The sequence below is a fragment of the Nothobranchius furzeri genome, chromosome 4 (assembly GCF_043380555.1).
Source record: "Nothobranchius furzeri strain GRZ-AD chromosome 4, NfurGRZ-RIMD1, whole genome shotgun sequence".
Lineage (NCBI taxonomy): Eukaryota > Metazoa > Chordata > Actinopteri > Cyprinodontiformes > Nothobranchiidae > Nothobranchius > Nothobranchius furzeri.
In genome coordinates this window covers 14,483,211-14,501,426 of record NC_091744.1, presented here as the reverse complement: position 1 = coordinate 14,501,426, position 18,216 = coordinate 14,483,211, and the positions used below count along the sequence as shown (strand labels likewise).

Sequence of the window (18,216 nt, the reverse complement as noted above, 5' to 3'; positions counted from 1 at the left end):
TTAAAGCTTGGTTTAGTACAAATGGACTAAAATTGAAATTTAACTCTGTTGATGCCAACGGTGTTCACAAAAATGAAAACTTGGCATCCTTGTAGAACCTGGAGGTTGAAGCATAAACAAAACAAGCGGCCCCTAGGGGATGATTTTGGTTTGTTTGAAGCCCCGCCCTCTTCAGATGATTAAATGGAACATTTTACTTAGTTCAAAGTAAAAATACACATCAGGAATCTTTTTCCCGATGCTGACCTCTCTTAATTCAGGTCATTCTTGTATAATAAAATATTGTTTTATTCTTGAAGAAACACTAAAGGCTTTTTAATGTTTTAAGCTATTTCATTCAACTGGTTTCAGGGATTCTTGAGGCAGAAATTTGACCACTGCACTTAATTTTGTGGTTCTGGTAGGAACTCTAGTGGGCGGCCTCTGCTTCGCGGGCCGGCAGTAGCTGCTTTACTATTCTAGCTAGCAGTTAATTTTTTTTTGTCAAAAACCACAAGAAGAAAAATAAGAATTTAGCTTTTTGGCATCATGGTAGAGCTTGGATATAAAAGTAAGAGAGTAGTGTCTCTGGAGGTGAAGCAAAAATCTAAAACCAGAGTAAACATTGGCACAGCCTACACTCGTTTGAAGGAGCTGAAGGAGACTACAAAACAATGATGATGACCTGGCTTTGTTGCTTCTGCACTTGTAAGTAATATTATATTATTATGTTATTTTATCTAACGGTGTGGATCCTTTTACTTCTTGGATCATTTTAATATCAGATGGCTCACGTTAGCTTTAGCTTGTTTTTAGCGCTAGCAGGCTGCGGCAGGGTTGTTCAAGACAGTTGTAATTCTGCTTTCAACCAGTAGGAGGGAGAAGCGGGAAACTTAATTAGTGTTGCTTTAGCTGCAAATAAATTATTTGATGCTTTTAAAACACCATGATTGTATAATTTCAACCCCACATCTCAAATGTGCAGACTGCGTGTCTAAAAATGGCGCTTCGGTATATCGGCTTTGCTTTTCTAAATTGGACACATTTTTTTTTCACAATTTTAAAAATGTTAAAACTATCGATGTATCTTATTCTCAGCATTTATGAATATCAAACCTTATTTTATAGCTGTTGTTTCAGGAATGTAGGTGTTAAATGTCTGTCTTACCTGTGTGAGTGTGTTTTGAGACGATTTTGGGTATGGGTTATATGTAGAAGGTAACGTGGGTGAAGATCCTCCTGTCAGCAAACTGTGGAAGACAAGGGACAACGTCCCGTTGTCTAGATTCTCCACCCCAGGACTCAAAAGCAGCTCGGCCTTTTGGGTTGGAGACAGCAGGTTGAGAACCTCCAACTGGGAGGAAGAACACAAGAAGAAGGAAACAGGAATTAAATCAATTTTATTTAACCATTACTCATAAGTTGCAGTTTAAATCTGCTTCAAGGGCACCAAAGTCTAATCATGAGTCAGCCTAACTCACTCCACTGAAGACTAAGTTGAGAGAAGAGAAGTCATTCAGTCGACCCATCGCTCTAAATGCACCAAAATTCTTCAGCAGCCACTCCTCACTGGTTTCACCTGGATTCACACAACCTTCAGAGAAATCACACACACACACACACACACACACACACACACACACACACACACACACACACACACACACACACACACACACACACACACACACACACACACACACACACACACACACACACACACACACACACACACACACACACACCAGAAAAAATAGAGAGTTCTGTTGTGTTTTGTTTGTTGTTGCTTTGCAGAATTCTTCGTTTATCTGCTGGAATTAGATCTGTTACCACAGGCAAAAGATTTCCCACGTTTTTTCTCTCTCTTAATTTTAATTTATTCAAGTATTTTTATACATCAGTTGGTTAAGACAGATTTCTGAATAAAGGGGAGGATGTTGTGTTTTTACATCGTTAGTGAATTTTAGCAGCAGTTTTTCCAACATCATTTACTCTGTCTCAGTTCATCCTTTTTGTGAAACTTTGAGTTTAATTTTGAAACAGATCCTTGAACAAAAATCTACATTCATCTTTATTTTTTATCTAATGAAGCACAATTAGTATTTCCTTTACCAGCAACTGCGTTTCCAGAGAGGAAGGGGTACATGAAGAAGTTGTAGAGCCACTGTTGTCTTTCAGGATTCATATCAGAATAATACTGACTGATCTCCCTCACACTGCAAAACAGAGTACGATGCTAATGGTTAAGTATTATCATCAAAACAGCTGCTAGCAGAAAGTAACACACGCACATGATCTGGTAGGTGGAGCAGCTGAAGTTCTTGGTGCTGAGACATGACAGGAAGTGTTTGGTGATAGAGTTCAGCAGAGGTATCATCTGGACCTCCACCCACATCTGGACCAGAGCTTCATTTTGGAGAACGTGTGCATCTGGTCTTAACTCCAGAGCTCCTTCCAGGTTGAGGAGAGGCACGCCTTTCATGCTGGACTTCTGCAATAACAGTATGGTGGGAAAATGACACACATGTTTAATTGGGAATTGTGGGTTTAAAACCATCCAAGCAGCTTTATTTCCTTCTGAGTCAAGGCTTTGAAGAGTGTCACAATGTAACGTTTCATCATGACTTGACAGAAATGAATTCTGAGGAGCATGACAGAACTTGTGCAGCATTTCTCATGTCGGGTGCCTATCAGAGTCATACCATGAAGGTGTACAGGTCCATTGTAGCTCCAAGCAGTGCTTTGAGTTTTTGTATGTGGTCTTTCCCAGTGTCTGTGGAAGGTAATCCCACACACTGCAGGAACTGAGACGTTGCATCCTTTAAATTTAGAACAAGATGAATACGTGAGAAACACACAAATCAATTATTCTCTTCACATGTGTAATGAAGCAACTTTCTGAAGTTTCACATAAATGCAAAACCTTCAGTATTTACTCGTGCTGCCTCTGGACCACTTGTCATTTACATAGTTAGTTGGTGTTTACCTTAAAAATCCACAACTGCCTCATTTTTAAATAATTTTTCTCTTTTTAAAGAGTAAAACCAGATCAAACTGTACAGAAGTGTATAGCTGCCTCCCACGCAAAAATAAAATTAGAGTGATATCACGTTAACTTTATTCTTCCTACAGTAAAACTTTTAAGTTTGTGCAAAATACCACATTCTTATAACACAAATGTTATATTGTACAAACATTAAATCTACATTGTTAGAACATGCTAATATAATGCACAAATTCATATTACGTGAACACTACATTGTCAGAACAATAAAGTTAAGATGTTATAACGTGACATTGCTGCAATTGTATTTCTTGTGGGTGGCAGCAAATATGCTTCTGCAAACCTGAAACTACAATAAAACATTTAAAATTAGAAAACTGGTTTATTTAACAAATTGAAAAAGAAGAGGCTTGTCAAAAGGGTCAAAGGTTTTCAAAGCTGACGACCTCCAGCCAGAGAACTTCAGAGCTCCCCTCCTTCTCCACCGTAGACCAAACACACGTAGATCTGGCTTTGCAATTACTCACGACAACATAATTAACAGAAATGCTCCTGCTGTTTTCAGGATTCTTTCAAGGTAAAAAAAATGTGATTTTCCAAAGAATTGTCAAGTAAATTTTGGTTATATGTCTCATAGTTTTTATTTAGAGATTTTTATAGTTTTTATTTATTAATTTTTTTTTTCAGAAAAATGGGACCTTGAGAAAGCAAAGAAAAAATTACAAAATAAAAATGATTATTTGGAAATCTAATATTGTCAGAAGAGCCATCTGTAAGATGTTTATGAGACATTTTAGATAAAGAACAGAGTTATTTTTGTTTTGATTTTTTTTCTACACTGTCTGTGATTCTGGGAATTCAGATGAGGTGTCCTCACCTAGCCTGAAACCTTGTTTCATGGAATAGTTCTTATCACGACAACTAAGTGTTAGTGATGAATAAAGTGGAAAAAATGTTCAAGTGAAAATATTTTTGTTGGTATTTGATTTGAGTTGTTTTGTGGGTGCAGGTAGGAGGAAGAGCATGTTACACATAAATAAGCAACATCACATTTCCAAAGCTAATTCTTGGTTTACGATAAATGACTTGCACTTGTATAGCGCCTTTCAGGGTCAGAGGTCTCCAAAGTGCTTTGCACTACAGTGAATCATTCATTCACACACTGGCAGTGTGGTCACAGCTGCCCTTGGGCTCACGGACTGAGGAAAGGCTTCTGAGCACAGGCGTCATCAGTCCCTCTGACCACCACCAGCAGGCAAAGGGGGTTAAATGTCTTGCCCGAGGACATTATCTGTCTGGAGCCAGGATCGAACCTGCAACCTTCCGATTACTGGACAACCTGCCCTACCTACTGAGCTACGTCTGTGGTTTTCTCAGAACTTATAAATATTCTTAGTGCAAAGTGATGAATCCTTTGTACAGAAAGGAAGTTAAAAAGGGTTCAACCTGACTCGGGATTCACCTGATAAATTTAATTAAAGTGAATGAAATAAATCAATCTAACTAAATTGAATGATATTAATCTTTAACACGTAACTGATTTGATGTGAGGCATCTGGTATGGTTTAAAAAGAAATCAACAAAACTGCAAAATAAAACATGGAAGGATTTCATTCAGCGCATTTGCATGAAAAAAAAAATCATCAACATCATCATCAAGTACAGAAAAAGAAAACTGAAGTAGAACTCACCAGACCACATGTTGTACATAATGCATTTCTAAAGTGGAATTTAAAAAAGGACAAAACAGTTTAAAATGTACAAAAGCATATTTGATGCTCTGTAATAAAATGTTAAATCTTATTCAACTCACGTCTGCGCACTCGACCTTCCTGCTGGGGGGAAGAAAGGGGAACAGTTAGATTTAAACACGCTTTTTTGATTTTAGTTATTGTTTTAATTACTTTATGAGTCAAACATAATAAAAAAGAGTTACTGTTGAAGTACAAGAAAATCCTTAAAAACATGCAGCAATTATAAAATGTGTAGCATTTACAGTAATGCATCTCTTAAATATTCTGACGTGATGTTTTGCATGAAATTTTGAACATTAAATAGCTCTCTGAACAGCTTCAGTCTGGAGAAACACAGATTCATCAAGGTTTATCTGACAATCTACAGCTGGTAGATGCAAGTTACAAAGTAACATAAAACTATCTCAAAACTTTCGCGTCAGTTTCTGCAAATGTTATTTTCGAACCACTAAATTTTCTTAAATTTCAAGTTTTATCATCTTTCCAGCTAAAATTCTAATGACATTTCTGACACAACAGCCACAGCAGCTTCTCCTTCAGCTAATATGAGCCACAAATTACCACAGGATGCATGTGATTAACCGTATGATGCTAGATTAGTTATGGTGTAAAGAGATATAAATAATGTTCTGATTAACTGTTTTTGTATTTTAGAGATTAGAGTTGTTTTGATATGACAGAAACACCTTGCATCTGGCCCCACTCAGACTAGCCGTTAGCTCATCAATCTAGTCACAACTAATCATTGTTTCTCCAAACTGAGGTTGGCGAAAAGTCTTTCTACCACTGGTAGGATATTAGCTGTTCGTGACCAACTGAAGAAACCCACCTTAGACAGTGTGATCTACCTCTTAACTGTTGGAGTCAACCCTGTGTGTTTGTTAGCAACATGTCTTGTGAACTTTACAGACACCATGTTTAACTTCTGTTTATTACCTCTTTTGAGCTTTTCAAAGACGTTTCCCCCACGTTTTTTTGTCTGTTTCTAAAGTTGTAATGTGATAGAGGATCACATCTGTGGATTTGTTCACTTTTTGATTGTTTGAATCACAACAGCAAAGAAGCTGCTGGTTACACAGGGTCCCATAGGGTTAAATAGGGTTGTGATCATGTACCATTTTATCTACCATGTAGATTGTGATGTAGATACATGGTGAAAATAAACACAATTTCTAAGAGGTGTGACCAAGTCACTGCTTTGCAAGTCACAAGTAATTCACAAGTCTTTCCAGTCAAGTCCCGAGTCAAGTCCAAGTCAAAGACAACCAAGTCCAAGTCGAGTTCAAAGCCAATGATGTGGAAGTCCAAGTCAAGTCCATGTCCTTAACTTTGAATTTTCAAGTCATATTCAAGTCATCTGTTAAACTTCAATTTAATAGAATAGAGAATAGAATAAAATATCCTTTATTGTCACTATACACACTCGTACAACGAAATTTGGAAGCCACTCCCGGGTGCAAGTTGAAAGAGATACATAACACTTAACAATTAAAATTCAATCAGGACAAATACTTCCCTGTAAGAAATACATAACACTACAATAACTAAAATTCAGTCTGGACAAATCCTTCCTTCATAAATTTTACAAAATTAGAACCATGCAGCTTGTGTGGTTCCATCAGGGCTACACCTGCAAACATTAGATAAAATAAGAACATGTCCTTTCAAATTAGCACGTTCTTTTTGTTGTTAACCGCCATGATAGCCCTGGGAAAAAAACTGTCTCTGAAGTGGTTTGTCCTGGTCCTCTGGGATCTGTACCAATGACCCGATGCCAACAGCTGAAAAAAGTGGTTCCCAGGATGGAACTTGTCCTTAATGATGTTGGAAGCCCTGCTGAGATAACAGGGGTATGCTAAGTCCTCCAGGCTGGGCAGCGAGCAGCCAATGATCCTCTGGGCTGAATGTATAACCCTCTGAAGTACTCTCCTGTCTGCAGCAGTGCACCCTGCATACCAAATAGTTATCCCGTATGCTAGGATGCTCTCAATAGTGGCTCTGTAGAATGTCACCATCAGTCTCTCCTCCAGGTTGTTCCTCCTGAGCACCCTCAGAAAGTGGAGACGCTGCTGAGCCTTTTTTGATACTGCCGTGGTGTTAGAAGACCAGGAGAGGTCATCAGAGACCATGACACCCAGAAACCTCATGGAGTGAACTCTTTCCACACGGTCCCCCTGGATGTAGAGAGTCTGTTGACCTCATCTCTTTAGTTTGTCTCATCCCCTCCAGAGATGAGCCCAACCACGGTGGTGTCGTCTGCAAACTTTATGAAGGTGTTGGAGAGATGGATTGGAACACAGTCCCATGTAAAAAGTGTGAACAGGAGTGGACTCAGTACACATCCCTGAGGAGAACCAGTACTGAGGGTGATGTTGCTGGACTGATGAGGGCCAAGTCTTACAGACTGCAGTCTGTTTGTGAGAAAATCCTTGATCCACCGGCAGATAGAGTTGGAAAATCCCAAATGAGCCAATTTCTGGACCAGGAACTCCAGAATGATGTGGTTAAATGCTGAACTGAAGTCTAAGAAAAGCATTCTCACATAGCTTCCCTGGTGCTCCAGATGGTCCAGCGCAGTGTGAAGTGCTATGTTGATAGCATAGTCTGTAGATCGATTAGCCCTGTGGGCGAACTGATGTGGATCTAGGGTAGGTGGCAAACTACCCCTGATGTGCTGGCAGACCAGTTTTTCAAAGCACTTCATCACAACAGGAGTGAGTGTGATCGGCCTGTAGTCGTTCAGAGAGTCTGCTGCTGTCTTCTTAGCAATGGGAACTATAGTGGCGGTTTTGAGGCAGGGAGGAACGATGCATAGTGACAAGGACCTATTGAAGATGTTAGTAAAAACCCTCGCCAGTTGGTCTGCACAAGCGCTGAGAACTTTCCCTTGGATTCCTTCCGGGCCTGCCGCCTTCCTGGGATTAACTGACTTTAAAACGCGTCTCACTTGGTCCTCCTGCAGAGTCAGTGTGCCGTTGTTTGGGACGGGTGGGGGTGGTATGGCCACCGCAGGCCTGGTTGTCTCAAAACGGGCAAAAAAATGGTTTAAGTCCTCGGCCAGTAGTCTGTCGTCCTTTGATGTTTCCTGTTTCCTGCCTCTGTAATTAGTGATGTGGTTTATTCCCTGCCACCTTGCCCTGGGATCGTTGTTTGCAAAGTCATCCTCAATTTTCCTCTTGTAGGCTGTTTGGCTTGTCTGATGCCTTTCTTTAGTTCTGCCCTCGCTGCCTTATACGCTGCCTGATCACCCAACTTAAAGGCAGTGTCCCGGCTTCTTAGAAGAGAATTCACCTTACTAGTCATCCAGGGTTTTTGGTTTGGGAACACTCTGATCCGTTTGTTTATGGTCACAGTTTCCACACAGTTCCTAATGTAGGAAAGTACGGTATCGGTGTGCTCCTGTAGATTTTGGCTGTAGAATAAGTCCCAAATAGTTGAGGAGAAGCAGTCACGTAGCTGTGAGATGGCTCCTTCAGGCCAGATTTTGATGATCTTAGTTTGGGGCTTACTTTTCCTCAGCAGGGAGACGTAAGTGGGAGTGAGGGACAGACAAAGGTGATCAGATCCAGCCAGATGTGGGAGGGATTTCGCTCTATAGGCGCTTCTGATGTTTGAATAAACATTATCCAAGATATTTTTCCCTCTGGTGGCAAAATCGACAAACTGGACAAATTTGGGCAGCACCGTTTATAGGCACGCTTTATTAAAATCTCCAGCAACAATGAAGACCCCGTCAGGATGCGTAAGCTGCAGCTTATTTATTGTATTGAGCAGGAGGCTGAGGGCCGTGCTCACGTTAGCCTCCGGCGGTATATACACAGCCACCACAATCACTACTGTAAACTCCCTCGGGATGTAAAAGGGTCTGCATGAGACCACCAGAAACTCCACATCAGGAGAACATTGTGTGTAGATGGTGCGGCTGTTGCAGCACCACTCATTGTGCACGTAAACACACAGCCCACCCCCCCAATAATAATGACAATGATCATAAATAAACTCCAGAAATAAAGCTTCTTAAAGCTTCATTTATTTGCTCAAACCAAGCCCCCACAATGCGGCTCAGAAATTGAGGCCATCCCGGAAGTACCAAAAATTGTAGTTCCAACCTCATCCACTAGGGGCTGGTGTCAGAAGCGAGCAAATCCTCGTTGACTCCCATGTTAAAAATACCAATTTCACAGCAGAAATAAACATGTTTACAGCCTGGTACCAAAACATGTTTTTTGTTTAAATGATCTAGTTTACACTCATGACAACTCTGAGGGTGGTGAATTTTTTTCTCACTCTTCTGTTTAAGTGTATTAAAAGCCTAAAATTCTGTATAATTAATGAGCATCAGACCCGCGTGACCACAGAGCTAGCTCTGGCGAAAGGCCTCAGTAGAGCCTCGGCCTGGCTTGGAAACTGTTCCGGGATTTTGAGTCTCTGTGTTTGTATATTCTGTTTTGGATATTTTTTGTGCAATTGTTGGACAAAATGACTTGCTGTGGTATTAATTGCACTAATAGAGCGTCCAAGGAGTCTCCACTTCATTTTTTTCGGTAAGTAAAATTATATTTATGTATTTTAGGTCGCTGCCGAGCTGAGCTTAGATTTTAACATGTACTGTTTAACCATGAAATTTAAATGTAATAGGGTAAAACCCAGTGCATTTAACATAATGCTGCACTTTAGAAAATGGGTTGAAATATAACATGTTGGTGGAGCTGGGTTCCTGGCTTGTGGAGCTCTCGGAGACCTCTGTGTTCCACCCGGTTTTACCCAGCGGTCAGCCCGGCGTATCTCTGACTCAGAAGCTCTGGTGTTGTGCACAGTTAACTCCGGTTGTAGCTAGGTTGCTACCTCCATTAGCTTAGCTCCCACCTCTACATTAGCTTTGGGTTAGCTTCAGGTTATCTTGTAGCTAGTTCGACCGGGTGTCGTCAGTTGATCCCAGCCTTACAGCCCCACCCTCAGCTCCACCTCTCTTCCCTTTTGTGGAATTGTCTGGGGTTGACGGAACCTGTGACACGGTCAAAATGGTGGCGGTGGCCACCTCCCATTTAGCCTTAAAACGTGTTATTGGAGCTATGGAAATGAATTGTCCAATATTTATATGTCGATGGCTCAAACAAGCAGGAAGTGCAACTGAAACTGATTATAAACAAAGTGCTGCTGCATTTAGCAGAACAAGATCAAACCCAGAACGAAGAATGATTTATGATTTTTGTCCATGTCGGGCAACATTTGTCCTAAAATATCAAATACTCTCAAGTCATCATCAAGTCAACAGATGCAAGTCGATATTTATATGTCGATGGTCGATTCAAGTCGCAAGTCATTGGCGTTCAAGTCCGAGTCAAGTTGTAAGTCTTTATAGATTTTATCAAGTCAAGTCAGAAGTCACTGAAATAATGACTCAAGTCTGACTCGATTCTAAGTCATGTAACTCGAGGCCACGCGTCTGCTATTTCTTTACATGTAGCGTGTGTACACACAAAAAACACACAAATTACCAAATGAACCAAAGGAATATGTGATTCAGTGAGGAAATAGAAGTCAAGGGGGAAAAATACGTGTGTGTGTGTGTGTGTGTGTGTGTGTGTGTGTGTGTGTGTGTGTGTGTGTGTGTGTGTGTGTGTGTGTGTGTGTGTGTGTGTGTGTGTGTGTGTGTGTGTGTGTGTGTGTGTGATCAAATCTGCTCTTACCAAAGATGAATCCAAGTAGGTAAACCAGCAGGAACAGAGAGTGTGGTTTCATTATGTGAGCGGTCTCATGGGAAGTGAGGTCTTTGTGCTGGGAATGACTGCAGGGAGAAAAACAACAAAGCAGGAGACACACAGAAGTGAGGGTGGGTTAGAAATCAGAGTAGAATATACAACATTGGCCATTTATTTTTCAGATTTCCAGTCAACTCCTAAACCAAAAACAACATTGAGTCCTGTATGACGTCTCTAAAAGTCTGCTCACAAGTCATGCACGTGAACGTTTGATTGATTACAGCGATCTAAAGAAAAGAAAGAAAATAGGCTTTTGTTGGTTTGGCCTTTGTTTTAATGTCCTTTAACCCTCATGCCTTTGTGGTTCTACAGCAAACAGGAATGAGGGAGTGGCAGTCAGATATTTTACAGTCAGTGGCATACAGAAAGAAACCTTTACCACGGCAACATGAACATGACAATAATGGCTAAGTGGAAAGAATGATGAGACTCAGCACCATTCAGCTCTACATAAGTAGCACAAAGGCAGGCTATGTTCCCTTTAACTATAACATATCACTAAATAGTAGACTTTCTGAACTTTTTATTCATTTGATGTTTTTCTGTTTGTCTATCCTTCTGTCAGAAACCAATCAGAAATATGTCTGTGAACTGTTTCCATTGGATGCAGCTTTTTCAAAGTAAAAGTCACCATGTTTTTGTCTAAATAATTCATAAAATGTTTTTGCTGGTTGTATAATTGCACGTAAAGTTGGAGGTGATATTAGAGTTAGAGGTTTCCTTCGTTTGGATCTTACCCAAGGACTGCGTCACACGGCAAATGTAACTAATAAACTAAACACCTGTACCAATAAATAAATAAATAAAACTACAGAGATATCTGAAAAATACTTAAACGTCATTGGTCTTAATTCCCCAAATGAACATCCATAGGAAGACAAATTTCATTGCTTTTCTTCATGATGACAATATTAAAGGCTTTTAAAGTTGTTTTTAAGTAAGTATCGAATAGATTTTTTTCAACAACGAGAATGAAGCGGGGGCCTCCATCTTATCCGGATGGAAGGCACCCAGTGGGGAATATTTTGGATTCCTGGGAAGAGTGGAATATCGTATGCTTTCCCAGCTGTCTGTCGAGGACATCAAAGACACATCGACTTTTGTCATCATGGTTACTGTATTTCTTTTGCTTGGAGTGAGAGGATTTGGAAGGTCGAGTGCAATTGGAGTGTCACCCAACTGCTCAGACTCAGATGTTGATCAAGGTGAATTGCAAGCTAGAGGTTTTAGCTGCGATTCCAACGTTAGCACGCAAATTGGTTGTCATCTTGGAGAAAGTTACTGCAATGTATGGAAACATTTAAACCCACTTTTTGGATTCACTGAGGGACTGAAGACTAGATAAGAACTGCAAAGCAGAAAGGACATTATCTCTGCCTGCCCCAAAACAACTCTTCTTATCTGAATCTCACATCCGAGCATTCGTGAGGCTGCAGAGAAGAAAATCCCCCACAGAAGGAGTGCGGACAGATGCTTTGAAACACCACAGCATACCAAACCATCTTTATCCAGCTTCACTGGCTACCAGTCAACTTTCTTTCAAGATCCTGGTTCTGGTCTTTAGGGCCTTACATGCAGGGCTGGACTGGGACAAAAATTCAGCCCGGGCATTTTGATTGGAGACCGGCCCATCACCTGGTTTTTTTGGAAAAGACATTAAGCCTTATGCTGTTTCTGACACACACCAACGTACACTTTCTTATTGGTAGTATTTATGTATCAATCTAATAAACGTAAACCTACACCATCCTTCCTATCCTGGTATTCTAAAAAAGTAGGGTTGGGGGCAAATGATTATTTTTAAAATGATTATTCTGACGATTATTTTATCGAATAGTCAACTATTCTAATGACTATTTAGATGATTAATTTAGCGATTATTTTTCTATTGCACAATTAATAAAAACCAAAAAATCTCAAATAAATTCCTCCAAAAAATTGATAAGTTGTTACTGTAAGAGAATAAACACTACAGGCCTTCCATTTTGTATAACACTGCTTTTATTGTGTTGCGGTTGTTTATATTCTGGTGACGTGTAGATCATGCAGGCTGCTGCCTGAGAGGTGGTTGGAGACGGAGTGTCTCCATGCTGCTTTGTTTTGGTCACTTATGTGCATGAGGCAAGTGGTGTTACAACCCTTGCTGGGGAGTCACGTGTAAAGGGTTAAATTTACCTAAATATTACCTTATTTATTATCTCTTGATGTTATTCGTCCCTATTTCTGTGGTTAATTGACAATAGTTTCCTGAAATGTTTCTCCTATTTTAACTGTAAATCCTTCTAGCTGTTATATTTATAACAAGAAACAGATATTCGGACGGAATATTTTCATGTTTATTCGAATATGATTGTGGAACACACCCAGCATCATAATAAATGAAGTCATATTTATGCCAATTTAAGCCTTTATGGGTGACCAGGACACTGTGATCAATTTTTGGCAAGGGAAATTATCATTTGTTGCCATTTTTGAGGTGTTTATGAATGTGGAAGACACCCAGCATCCTGTGATGGCACTAATAACATCAAGAGATAATAAATGTAACCCTTTACAGGTGACCAGGACACTGTAATCAATTTTTGGCAAGGGAAATTATCTTTTTTTTTTTTGTGCCATTTTTGGGGTGTTTTTGATGATACAGTAGGCAGTATGAGTACAGTAACATCAACAGATAATACATAAAACCCTTATTTGGTCAATTTTAGCCTCCATGAAAATATGAGCGATTCAATCACTTTTTGGCAAGTAAAATGCCATTTTAGTTATCTACAATTAAATCATCAATAAAGAATTTAAAGACATTTTGAGGCGTTTCTTATAGGTAAACGGGAGGGTGTAGTCTATTTGGCAAGTGACAATCTTAATTGTATGTGCTGAAGTGCTTTTATCTTGTTACTTTTAAATAGAGCAACGTAATGTTTAGCAACTTACACAGTGTCATTGTAAAGCCAAAGCTTGATCATTTTAAATACTTTTTTTCCAAGTAAAAATGTGCCCCAAACTAGTTAACCGTGGCTCCATGTCAAGTGGACTAAAGAAAGGAAGGGGAAAAAAATTAAATCGCTGGAGAATTGTTTATTTACATTTATACAACGTTTACATTCAATACATGGTGCCATTTTACATTGTTTATTTATTTTTTTAGTATCAAGGCTGTAACATAAAGAAAGCCAGTTCTTACCACAAACCATCTTTCAATCGCAAATATTGCAAAAAGGATTAATATATCCTCATTGTGAACGTTTAAGACAAATAGCAACACTTAAAACAACTTCCGAACTGGAAAAACTTATGTGGCAAGGTGAAGAAACAATGCCCGAGCGGGATTCGATCCCCAGACCTTTGGGGTGAGAGTCATACGCTCTAACCACTCAGCCAAAAGGACATCCCCTTGGCCAAGTAGCCAGGGCGCAAGATCAATCGGGACATTGTGACAGGATGCTCGCACTGTCACATCTTCCTCCCTCTTTCCACAAGCACGTCCTCGAGCGCCCGCGCAGGGTGCCACCAACACTGCCACACTAATATCCGCGATAAACATCTGTTTAAGTACCGGAAGAGGTTATCTTTGCTTTCTGAATGTCCATATTGCTAGATATGCCGAGTTTTAGGGCGAAATCCTGGGGAATTTTGTCTAGAAATGCAATTACCTCACCGTGCGCGATCCCGCGGTGGCTAATCATTTTTTGGCAGCGAGTCGATTTATGGCACAACACCGGCTCGGGTTTCTCCTCCTCCTCCCTCTTTTCTTCTCCAACCTGTCGCTGGGCTGAGGCTCCATCACTTCCTAAATTGATTTTACTTGAACCTTCACTACCAAACAACTGTGAGATTTTAATACATGTGCCAGCATCAGCCTGAAGGGCCAGTCTCTTTTTTAGTCGAATTTTCTCCGCTCCTCCTTTCCGTTTTTTGTTCTCCATTTTGTTAAGCTCGTCTGTCTGTTTACTGAGATTCACAAACAACTGGCGGGTGCATCAGACCTCTGGCTATTGGTCCAGCCCAGAGTGTATTATTACCAATTGGCCAATCCACCAACTTTTACGAGGCGTCGCGTGGGGCGGCGCGGACAAGTTGTCCGCAACAACTAGAGGCCAGAAAAAAAAAAAAAAAAAAACAGACACCGGCCCATAAAAGATGAAAGGGTCGGCCCAGCGGGCAATTGCCCGCTATGCCCTATGGTCAGTCCAGCAGTGCTTACATGGACAAGCACCATCTTACATTGGTGATCTTCTCAGTCCCTACACCCCCCACCAGGTCCCTGAGGTCCAGTGACCAAAGCCTACTGGTTGTGCAGCGCACCAGGCTAATGGGCTCGACACATGGGAGGCAACATCGCCTCTCGTCCATTCATTTTCAATGAGACATGCGCGACAAAGCGATAATCGCGGGTCTCCCTCCTACCAAGCGAAACGCGAAAAACATGCGTGTGAAATTTTGCGCTCGTGCACGTATCGTGCACAGGCGACCCAGCGACGCGATCCCAGAAAGTTGAAATATTTTCAACTTTTCATCGCTGTCGCTCGGACGAGGACCAATCAACGGAGGTTTCATTCACTGACCAATGAGCGGACAGGATGCTCCGTACATCTCCGAGCAAACATGGAGGAGAAGTTGATTATTATTATGTTTTATAGTAAAATCAGAAGTAAGATTTCACGTAACTCTAGCAGCACCTTGTGAAACATCATATCTACCACTTTATTAACTCTGAACCGCTTAAATAACCTTAATTCTCTCCAACCTGACACAGCCAAGCAAAACAACGGAAGTTTCGATTTCGCCATGGAACAGAACGCGTAGACGGCTTTGCCGCTGGCCGCTGCCGCGGATCGCCTCCCGTGTGTCAGGTAATAAAAGCGACAGCGACAAATTTCGCTGATCGCGGTCGTTTGTCGCCTCCCGTGTGTCAAGCCCATGAAGACCAAAGGTGACAGATCATTTGCTGCTGTGGCCCCCAGACTCTGGAACTCTCTCCCCTGAGCCTGAGATCAGTGGACTCAATGGTCTTCTTTAAAAAGCAGCTGAAGACTCACCTGTTCAAGCTGGCTTTGGTGACCTTCATCACCACCCTCTCCTTGTTCTGCTTTTTCTACCTTTTCTGCCTTTTCCCTGGATAACTGATTTCCCTCATTCCTATTCTTTTTCACTTTCCTTACATTTTTAATCACACTTTTTTTCTCTCTTTAACTATATGTTTTAATCATTAAAAAAATATTTTTTATACATATCACATTTTTTGTTCTTGTGAAGCACCTTGTGATTTCTATCTTGAGAGGCGCTATATAAAAGATCATTGTCTTTCTTCCTTTCTTTATTTCTTAATATTAATGGGCATACGCGTGATATTTTATTTTACTGCTGCTGTGTTACTGTCTTTTAAACTGTTTGATAATGTTAAAGGCCCATCTAAGGAGTTTAACTTAACCTTACTTTGTCTTTGTGTGAGTGCAAAAGGTTATGACCTTGCCATATAAACATGCTGAAACGTATTAATCACTGTAATCACAACATAACATTCATTTCACACTTCATTCATTGAACACAGATTAATGAAACATTTCATTATATTATAATTATTATAAGTAGCTGTAAACAAACGTTTATTTAATGATTATCTAGCTTATAAGTTGTAAAAGTTCATATCTGATTTAGGAAATCATTCTTTGACTTGGCAACTAATCTGAGCTGGAGTGCTCCTTCTATGGAGGCATGAAGACCTGAAAGATTGGACCTTGAGGAGAGAATGTGATGTTGACATGTCGTTATCTGTGTTCAGAGCTGCAGAGACTCTGAGCTCCAGCTGATGGGATGATGGCAGGCCAATTTAAAGGGGACACATGCAGTCTTGTGTCTCCTTTTTGACCAGAAGTTGAATGGTCAAACTGTACCTAAAACTAGCCATTGCTGGACGTTACAATGTGCACTGTATATTAGCTAAGGCTATAAATGCAGTAGTGTTCATAATTTGTCCCCATCCAGATAAACAATAAAGACTTTGAAAACTAGTGTCATCTTTCTCTGACAACACACATATATTTCTACTAAGAACTCAAAAATAAACTCCATTGATTTATAGAAACTGAAAATACAGAGAAGTGACAATGTATGATTCAAAAACAACAAACATTTTTTTAATTTTAGAAGTTGAATTAAACTCTGTACAGGAGTTAAAGTGCTGCTGTAGTTATTAATAGAAATCTGTAACTAAATGTTCTCTTTTTTGGTACAGTTCCATTAATTTCATAAACTATATATTGGGACCTTCAGGCTGTTTCTTCCAAATTTCTTTCTTTTTTTTTTTTTTTTTTTTTTTACTCCCCTCAGCCAAGGAGTCACCAGACTGTAGCCAGAAAACCACAGAAGTTGGAGTTTGTGTCAAAAGCCACCAACAGGTAAAATCTTTTAAGTTTAAGAGATTTATTTAAACACGAGAGATAAAAATTAACTTAAATAATTTCCTGCAGCTTACTTCTAATGTCTCTATAAGATCTGATTTTACATGATGAGGTGCTCACAAATAAAACATTTAATATTGAAATGGCATGACCTCTGCCTAGGACTGATGTCATGGTTATACAATTATTTGTGTTAAAGATATAATAAAATTTAATGGTAATATTAGCATACATTGTAGTACAGTATTTTACTTTCTTCTATGAACTTGGGCACATTTCTTTTGGCAAAATTTATTAAGTTACGAGCAAAATCATTATAATTAGACAGTTATTGTTCTGAAATAGTTTTTATTACTGTAAAAACTGTTTTTTTAATTTTGAAAATTAATCTTTTTAATGAGGTAGAAATAGTTTGACATCCCCAAACAGCAAGTTGTTTACTAAAACACAAGAATCGTATTTAACCAACTGTTTAATCATACCAAAACATAAATTTAAGTTAAAATCAAGATGGTCTTGGCACGAATCAGTTGTTATGTCTTTCCTCCCACACGTTCTAATTCACAAGGAAAAGAGTTAGCTGTATGGATTGACATTAAACTCAAGATTTGCCTGTTTTAAGTTGGTGTAGCTGATCTAAAGTAGATCCGAATCATAATAAAAGCCATGAAATCACAGCTAAATCTGTTACCTGGTTTGAAGTCAGTCTGATCCTTCAGGTGCTGTAGAGCGCAACGGCTGTTAAACACCACAGTGTCTCTCCTGACACCTGAGCCACCGGTACCTGTAAAGGGCGTGTTTCCTTATGACGAGGCCACAAGTGATGATGGCTGATTCCTCTGGTGACACAAAGAGGAAGAGCACGTTCTAATGTGTCTTTTATTTCAAATGCACTCAGATGTTGGCACATGAATGCTGGTGTTAAATAAAAACCTGCAGAGTTCAGGTTTCGAGGAAGCAGGTTTTATTTTGAGTTTCTTCTAAATGTTAGAACGGCTCCTTTGACAACGACACCCGCTCTGTTCCCGTGGGACAAGAAGATCCCACAAGTTAAGACATCTACCCAAAAAAAATGAATTAACATCCAATAACATCTGAAATATGTTTCCACCTGTCTTCAGGGGGTATTTTTGCTTCAATAGACCACAGAAACTTGCAAATGTGTACAGTAAGTATTACTGAAGCATTTTGAAAACAAACAGTAATGGGAACAGGTAATTCCCTTTACATGTGCGCACACACGCACACACACACACACACACACACACACACACACACACACACACACACACACACACACACACACACACACACAC

The 18,216-nt window shown here is 39.9% G+C and overlaps 1 protein-coding gene across 2 annotated transcripts in view; it reads right to left on the bottom strand.

The window, feature by feature from the left end:
- LOC107389080 (uncharacterized) overlaps positions 1-17,681 on the bottom strand; it is a 40,839-nt gene extending 23,158 nt beyond the window's left edge. The window contains exons 1-9 of one of the 2 annotated variants that reach the window (XM_015964972.2): positions 17,592-17,681; positions 10,428-10,525; positions 4,797-4,818; positions 4,675-4,702; positions 2,682-2,798; positions 2,271-2,470; positions 2,092-2,195; positions 1,461-1,573; positions 1,148-1,333 (exon numbers count right to left, since the gene is read on the bottom strand). In XM_015964972.2, coding sequence (XP_015820458.1) covers positions 1,148-1,333; positions 1,461-1,573; positions 2,092-2,195; positions 2,271-2,470; positions 2,682-2,798; positions 4,675-4,702; positions 4,797-4,818; positions 10,428-10,479 — 822 coding nt within the window. In that variant the 5' untranslated portion in view covers positions 10,480-10,525; positions 17,592-17,681. The remainder of the gene's footprint in view (positions 1-1,147; positions 1,334-1,460; positions 1,574-2,091; positions 2,196-2,270; positions 2,471-2,681; positions 2,799-4,674; positions 4,703-4,796; positions 4,819-10,427; positions 10,526-17,591) is intronic. The other variant, XM_015964982.2, reaches the window with a different exon arrangement.
- Positions 17,682-18,216: the final 535 nt, after the last annotated feature.